The 8502-nt window shown below is 34.7% G+C and overlaps 1 protein-coding gene across 2 annotated transcripts; it reads right to left on the bottom strand.

Moving 5' to 3' along the window:
* Positions 1-407: 407 nt before the first annotated feature.
* LOC148277108 (uncharacterized) lies at positions 408-7731 on the bottom strand. Of its 2 annotated transcripts, none has more exons than XM_088233330.1 (3): positions 7566-7731; positions 2987-3337; positions 408-2482 (listed from the first exon to the last, which is right to left on the bottom strand). In XM_088233330.1, exons 1-3 carry the CDS (start codon positions 7618-7620, stop codon positions 921-923), a joined length of 1968 nt encoding a protein of 655 aa, XP_088089456.1. In that variant the 5' UTR covers positions 7621-7731; the 3' UTR covers positions 408-920. The 2 variants fall into 2 exon arrangements, with proteins under 2 accessions (XP_088089456.1, XP_088089457.1); XM_088233331.1 differs by having other exon boundaries at positions 7570-7731.
* Between the last annotated feature and the right edge of the window lie 771 nt (positions 7732-8502).

Below are 8502 nucleotides of genomic sequence, written 5' to 3'. Positions count from 1 at the left end.
GGCAGTCAAAAACGGTCGTAAACTTTTCTTGTACCCTCCTCCTCAGCCTATGACTCCATACTGCAGAATGGACAGTATGATTGACTTCACGCTCTAGTCAATAAGTGCCAAACGATAGTGATTACTTTCATGAGAATTTTGGTACATACAGGGCGACCCTACTCCTGTATTTCATGGGTAGGAGAAGCTATTACCTAATAGTTCCACTTACATTTTTTTAATTCTATAGTATTTTGAAATAGTTTAATTTCTTTATTAATGATTTTCTGTTGACCAAAACCGACAACTTTGTAGATTAACCTTTTTCTCGCTAAGCATCCAAAAATTACACATGATCCGAATGGGGGGACCAAACGACCCAAGCGCCTGCTTGTATATAACATCACGAGAGTAAAAAGTTGGAAGTGTTTATGATAGTGCAATAATTTATTCATGTTTTCACGTAGGTACACATATTTTGTGTATTTTATTCAGTTTTGTTAGTTTGCCGAGTGCTTATTTACATAAAGTGAAATCAAACCTAGTATTATTTACCGATGCGAATCAAATAAAACGCAACTCAAGAAAATCAAAGCTAGGACAAAAAATATATAATAATTGCTACCTCAAGACAAGATCTGGTCAATTTTAGTAATTGTTTAAATCTATAAAGACTTACACCAAAAACATTATTAAGTAGACATATATTTAGCGGTATATTAAATAGACAGGCGCCATGACGCAGTTGGGTAGACGGTCAGCTGTAAATCTGGCGTCGCGGGTTGCAAGAAGAAATCCAAGAAACATTTTTCCTCAACTAGAAATTCGAAATTTATTGCGGATAAAACTGAGCATTAGAATGATTTATCGTCGCTAACATGAGTGAACGTTTTGTTTTTGATTCAACGTGTGTACTTTGAAACTACTTCTTTAAGAACATTTTAATCGGCACTCTGAGGATGAGAAAAGTTTTTGCTAAGATGGGTCAACATGTGTGATTTTAATTGGCCTTTTCGAGAACACGTATATTGACACTCCGAGCATGATAATGGGCTCTCACCAGTGTGAGTCAACATGTGTCGTTTTAAATTGCCTATTACAGAACATGTATAATGGCACTCTGAGCATGAGAACGGCTTCTTGCCGGTATGAATAAACATGTGTCGTTTCAAATATGCATTTCGAGAACATGTATATTGGCACTCTGGGCATGATAATGAATTCTCGCCGGTATGTGTCAACGAGTGTAATTTTAAATCGCCTTTACGAGAACATGTATATTGGCACTCTGAGCATGATAATGGTTTCTTACCAGTATGAGTAAACATGTGACGATTGAAATCGCTTTTTCGAAAACATTTAAATTGGCACTCTGAGCATGATAATGTTTTCTCGCCAGTATGAGTCAACATGTGTGATTTTAAATGGGCTTTACGAGAACATACATATATGCACTCTGAGCATGAGAATGGTTTCTCGCCGGTATGTGTCATCGCGTGTAATTTTAAACCGCCTTTACGATCACATGTATATTGGCACTCTGAGCATGAGAATGGTTTCCCGCCAGTATGTCTCATAACGTGTAATCTTAAATCATCTTTACGAGAACATGTATATTGGCACTCTGAGCATGATAACGGTTTCTCGCCAGTATGAATCATCATGTGAGATGTTAACCGTTCTTTTCGAGAACATGTATATTGACACTGCGAGCATGAGAATGGTTTCTCGCCAGTATGAGTCAGCATGTGTGGTTTTAATTGACCCTTTCGAAAACATGTATATTGACACTCCGAGCATGAGAATAGTTTCTGGCTGGTATGCGTCAACATGTGTGATTTTAATTGGGCCTTTTGAGAACATTTAAATTGGCACTCTGAGCATGAGAATGGTTTCTCGCCGGTATGAGCCAACATGTGTAATTTTAAACCGACTTTACGAGAACATGTATACTGGCACTTCGAGCATGAAAATGGTTTCTCACCGGTATGTTTCATCAAGTGTAATTTTAAATCGCCTTTACGAGAAGATGTATATTGGCACTCTGAGCATGATAAAGGTTTCTCGCTAGTATGAATCATCATGTGGGATGTTAAACTTTCTTTTCGAGAACATGAATATTGGCATTCAGAGCATGAAAATAGTTTCTCGCCGGTATGAATCAACATGTGTGATTTTAAATAGTCTTTACGAGAACACGCATATTGGCACTCTGAGCATGAGAATGGTTTCTCACCGGTATGAATCATCATGTGTGATTTTAAATGGGCTTTACGAGAACACGCATATTGGCACTCTGAGCATCTGAATGGTTTTTTGCCGGCATGAGTTAACATGTGTGATTCTAAAACAGCTTTGCGAGAAAATGCATATTGGCACTCTGAGCATGAGAAGAGTTTCTCACCACTATGATTAGTATACATGTGCCGTGTCAATATACTCTTCTTTGAGCATTTATATTGGCACTCTGAACAGGCAAAATATTTCTGTGTTGCTTGGAGACCTGAAACAAAAACAATGTATGAAATTTCTTTGAATTGTATTTCAAATTACCACTTAAGGACGTCGCGTTTATTTTATGTCGCGAGAATATTAGGTATAAGATGAAGAACATAACTTCACAAACATCAACAGATGAATGAAATGAAGGAATATGGATGTTTAAATATGAGCAGAATGGTGAATGTTACACAGTGTGTAAAGCGGCCACATAAACCAGCCAACGACATGTTATAAGCCCTGTAGATGCGTAGACTTCTATATTACCTTCTCCAAAATGTTCTTCATCTCTGTTGTAATATCTTAATTGATACGTCTTCTCTAAAATGTTCATCATCTCTATTGTAATATCTCAATATAAACGACTCCCCGAGGAGTTCAATCAAGTCCTTGTCTATAAAAATTTGGAAAAACGCAAAATATTGATGAAAAATGTGAATGTTTTTATTAATTTCTTTTATTTCTGACCCACCTTGAAGCAGATAATGTGGAATGAAATATCACTCACTTGAAGGTATTTCCGTGTCAGGAGAGGAATCCAAACATTCTTGTTTAATGTCGGGATAGTCGAAGTCCATCCCCGTGGAGATAATTACATCACTGGTTTTCCTGGGCAGGTCAGAACTGGTCCCCGGTTCGGCCTTCACCTCCTGGCTTATGCGGAGACATGGCGCCTCTTCCCCGGTACGGAGAACATCTCCTTCTACGTCACCAGTCCCCGGTTCAGCCTTCACCTCCTGGCTTATGCGGAGACGTGGCGTCCCTTCCCCGGTACGGAGAACATCTCCTTCTACGTCATCAGTCTCCGGTTCAGCCTTAATATACACTTGAGCGATTTCCATCTTTAATAGTAAATATCCTGAAAATAGCGCAAGTTATTTATATTATATCTAGTAAGAGATAAATTGTCGTATGCTTTTTTAAAATTGTATTTATTTATTTATTAACGGACATTGTCCATGTATACAATTTATATTTATATAAGGTTTAAATATTACAATAAAAGAATAGTTCAAAACATTTTTAAAAAGAAAAGAAGCATTGACAAACATAAGGGACATCGAGACAAGATCTGGACTATTTATTTAGTGCTCGTTTAAATCCTTGTAAACTTAAACCAAAAATGTCCAAATCTTGTCTTGAGTTAACAATACGACAAAGACGGGTCATTGGAGAATTAAGGCCATAGTTTGTTCTATGCTGATCGATGAACAGTACTTCATTGTTTCTCAATCTACGAGTCGGAATATTGAATTTCACTTGTCCCAGTAATGATGGAACATCGATTATACCATTTAGTATGCCAAACATATATATGGAGTAATATTAGTTCTACGTTTTTGTAGACTAGAAATATTTAACGTTGACTCTATTTTAGCATAAAATTAATTATTTATCTCTAGTCCAAGCATCCACGCTATTTTACGAAGCAAGCGATGTTGGAATGATTTAATGTGATTTATGCGATTGACAAAGAATGGAGACCAGACCACGGAGGCATATTCTAGAAGAATAAACTCTTGTGGATTACATACATTTAACAAAATATTTTTACTTTTAAAATTCTTTTTCTACTGTTAATTATAATATGTTTAATGGGCCTGCCACACACTCGACGAGTGGCATGGAAGTAGTGAGAAAAGTAGGCAGAGACGTAGTGTGGCAACATTACTCGTCATGCCGCACGTCATGCTCTTTGTCGTGCCTACTGCTCCCTATTTTATCGGTTTTTTGATCGCAAGTCAAAGGACCAGCAATATGAGCGCGAGTGGCTGACCACATAATGGCGCGGTCGCAGATCGCATCGAGCGCTCGCACAAGATGCACGCGTCATTTCTGAATGATGTATATTTCTTTGTATAACATTTTTTAATTTTTTGTTTTTTTTTACAATATACATAAGAAGTAAATCAAAGTATTAAAAAATAAAAGATAATAACACAGCAATGAAATACATATTAACAGTAAAAGTAGTAAACAAAAAATCCCACAAAGGCATGGCCTGTTCGTGGGTATACAAGAAATGTTAATGAATTTTTGCCCCTACCATAAATAGGCAGGTATAATATTTTTGTGTAATATAAGAAAAAGAAAAGAAAATATTTTGTAAAACATTATAAGGTGCTTTTTTATTATATAGTAATTAAAAAAGGAAATAAAATGTATCAAAAAAACATTAAAATATTCCATTATTCCATATAAATATACATTGATTTAATTAGCTGTACTACAAATGCATAGCGCGCATGCCACAGTTTCATCGTCCATTGTATAGAAAGACAAAAGACAAGTGCGATTAATCGCGCGAGTAGAGCAGTGTGTGGGCGGAGAGGGCAACATCGGGCGAGAGGGCGGCAGCGCGAGGAGCATGAGCATGAGCAGAGCAATGAGCGGTGTGGCGGTGCCATGACATCTTTTGTAAAGGTTGTCTGAGTCTTTTGTAAAGTTTTGTCTGGTAGTTTATTGTATGATTTCAGTCCATGGTTTATTAGTCTCGACTGTCCTTATCTCGTTTTAGAAGGTTGTTTATGATATTTTTTCTGATATTCTCGTATTGTGTCCATGTTTACTACATTTTTTTTTCAAGTTTAAGTTCGTCTACAATTACAACAGTGGCTAATTTATGAATAAATTTTAAGGATTCTAGTTTGGAGAGTTCAGTTACATTTAGTTGTTTAGTTTGTTTAAAAAAGTTCTTTAGTTGCTGTTAAATAAGAGAGGTCATATACTAACTTTAATATTTTATTTTGATGTCTTTGTAGTCTGTTAATGTTATTTTGATTTCTTATTCCCCATAGTAGTTGCATATTACATATTTTAGTTTAAATTTATTTCAATGAGAGGGAAAACCTTTTTGAGAAGGGAATATGGAAGTCTGGGCATTTACAAGGCTTATAACCTGTCATTGGCTTGTTTATGTGTCCGCTTTACACACTGTGTAACATTCACCATTCTGCTCATATTTCTGATCATTTTACTTCACAAAAGTCAACAGAAATGTGCATGTTGAAACATGGGCAAAATGGTGAATGTTACACAGTGTGTAAAGTGGCCACTTAAACCAGCCAATGACAGGTCATAAGCCCTGTAAATGCCTAGACTTCCGTATTCCCTTCTTAAAAATCTTTTCCCTCTCAGTTGAAATAAATTTAAATGTGAATAAGGAAATCCAGCCAGTCTGCAAGCATTTGGACATACTCAAACATTGTTACATGTTTAGTTTTTACATAGGCTTCATACATGAGATTTTTTTCCGTTTTGGAACAAAGCTTTTGATTTTAAAAAAAAGACTCGATAATGTCGCCACTTTGCTTATTTAATTGTTGATACGAATCGTTCATGTCAAGTGTCCGTCTATTGTTAGTACTAAGTATTTAACTTGTTCAATTTCAGAAAGTCGTTCATTATTTATGTAAGCATCTACCTACTTAACGTTTTTTTTTTCTGGATTCAAATTAATGAGATTACTCACATTAATGAGATTACCAACGAGGCGCTAAAATGTCCCTTTTTTTAAATAAATATGGGGCACCATGAAAAGTCCGTAGCGGAACACCTTATAGACACAGAAATCTTTTCGCATTCGAACCAAAGTTTTTGCATAAATCTAGACAATGATAGAACTCAAACAATAAAAGAGGCAATCGAAATACACAGACACCCAAATAACATAAACAAATACGACTGCCTTAAATTAAACTCAACATGGTTCCTGCCACTACACACTACAAAAATTACTTGAAAATTGTGAAAATTATTAGTATTTATTTTATTTTATTTCATTAGAAAGCCAACAGACATTCATAAATTTACAAGATACAATTATTTTATAAATACATATCATAAAGTCCAATTAGAGGCTTCCACGTAATATTGTTATTGTAAATGTTGTCACATCAAAATTATACTTTACATAAAATAACGAATCATACAAAACTTTTAATATAACTAGAAATGTTAATGTAATACATATAAATTAAAAAATATATCTACTTTTGAATACTGGTAACACAGTTGCACATTATAATATACAATACAACTATAGTTGACCATAGTGTACATTTATTATGTACCTACATACAGAACCTGCATATTATAGGCTGCGGATTCAAGGCGCAACATCATAACTTGATTTTTTATTTGGAAACTTAGTTTTTAATGGAAGTTAAAGATACGAGGGCGGATTGATAACGAAGCTACCCAGCGCTAGATGGCAGCACAAACACAAAAAATATTTATTTTTTCCAAATTGCGATTTGTCAAACGGCAGCTGTTAAAATGCCACCCAAATTCATCGATCAGTTTATTTGTTGTAGTCGTTTGAAGTAAACAACTTTTGTGTTTCTTGAAAAATGGAAAAAAGCGAATTTCGTGCAGTGATTAAACACTATTATTTGAAAGGGAAAATGGCGAAAGAGACAAAAGAAAAGCTTGATAAACATTACGGTGAGTCTGCTCCGTCAGATTACATGGTCAAATATTGGATTGCTGAATTTAAACGCGGTCGAACAAGCACTGCAACAATACCATCGACAGGAAGGCCAAAATAGGTGGTTACTGAAGAAAATATCAAGACAATCCTCGATATAGTTAGTCCAGATTTAGCTCCTAGTGACTTTTTCCTGTTTCCAAACTTGAAAAAATGGCTCGCAGGAAAAAGATTCCGCTCAAACGAAGGAGTGATTACCGAAACTAACGCGTTTTTTGAGAGGTTCCCGAAATCGTATTATTCAGATGGTATAAAATAGTTGGAATATCGTCTTACTAAGTGTGTCGAAGTAAAAGGAGACTATGTTGAGAAATAAGTGGTTTTTGAAAAAAAAAAAGTTTTTTTCCTACTTAGGTAGCTTCATTTTCAATCCGCCCTCGTATGTTATTAATATCAATAAAATTTAGTTTCTGATTACACATATTGCAGGTTCTATTTACAGATAAATTTTCAAAAGATTAAGTAAGATTAGATAAGATTTAGTTTATTATGCATAAACACGTAGTTATTCAACAAAACACATAAGTTGGTGCTATTCAAGGATAAATTGTCGTTTGCTCAGGATAAAAGACGACACTATATAATGAAAGAGTTTTACCTACAATTAAAACTCCAACTGTGTTGCCTGGATGCCTCGCGTATCCAGAATACATATGATCAATTCCTACGAGGTGGAATACAATCACAGACACATTATAATATATACTGATCCAATTTAAACAATGCTTCAATCACAAATTATCCTTTTTCGCCTGCGTGTGACAGATGTCATGGCGATCAGAGATAACGTGAATCTATAACAAGTTGAACAACTTAAGAGGCAGAAAGGGTTGCCATAGAAAAAAAACGTTATTAAAAGACGGGTAGGAACTCAGTATTGATACTTGGTAGCTATACATACGTGTGGGAAATATTCATCGTTAAATCCCCATAAAATAAGCAGGTATTTTTTATAACTTATCATAAAGTTAACCTTTATAAGTATTAGGAAATAACGCTGCGGTATTGGAAAATAATTCAATTTGCATCAATATAATTTTCCAATACATTTGTTTGCGTTCTGGGATTTTTTAAACATTAATACAAAAAATATTTATTCTTGCTATGGAAAGAATAGTTACATGAATGAAAGTGACGCCAATACAACATGTATTGTTGATAAATCCACATAGTCCATAAAGAAGTTTAGAAATTTAAAAAATTACATTTTCAGGCGTTGCCTAGTATGTAGGTAAAATAATTTAATTAGATGAATCTCACCCGCATAATTTTTATTTTATTTTATTTATTTATATATACGCCCAACGGGCATTTTTATGGACACATTTATACATATAAATTTATTATTAAAAAAATATAAAGACTCAATGGTTTATAATAGACTTTTTGGGAGTGGAAGTGTGAGATGTTTATAATTGAATTTGATTCGGTGATCGTTTGAAAGAAGGCAACTTGTTATCAAAGAAATCAAGACTGGTATGTTTGTTGGCAGACCTAAAAATTCTGGGCATAAGGGAATGAAAACCATGGTTAGT

This window comes from Micrasema longulum, unplaced genomic scaffold, assembly GCF_059751315.1.
Source record: "Micrasema longulum isolate JH-2025_06_02 unplaced genomic scaffold, ASM5975131v1 h1tg001083l, whole genome shotgun sequence".
Classification (NCBI taxonomy): Eukaryota; Metazoa; Arthropoda; class Insecta; order Trichoptera; family Brachycentridae; genus Micrasema; species Micrasema longulum.
Note: the sequence above shows the minus strand (reverse complement) of the source record. Positions and strands in the feature narration are given on the sequence as shown.

Bases quoted from the DNA above. Each gene is read 5' to 3' on its own strand.
- LOC148277108 (XM_088233330.1), bottom strand. From the start codon at position 7,620: ATGTATTCTGGATACGCGAGGCATCCAGGCAACACAGTTGGAGTTTTA. The intron at 3,338-7,565 runs GTAAAACTCTTT...CGCTATTTTCAG, and splicing joins AGTTGGAGTTTTAATTGTAG to GATATTTACTATTAAAGATG. The intron at 2,483-2,986 runs GTGAGTGATATT...TTTTTGTTTCAG, and splicing joins TGACACGGAAATACCTTCAA to GTCTCCAAGCAACACAGAAA.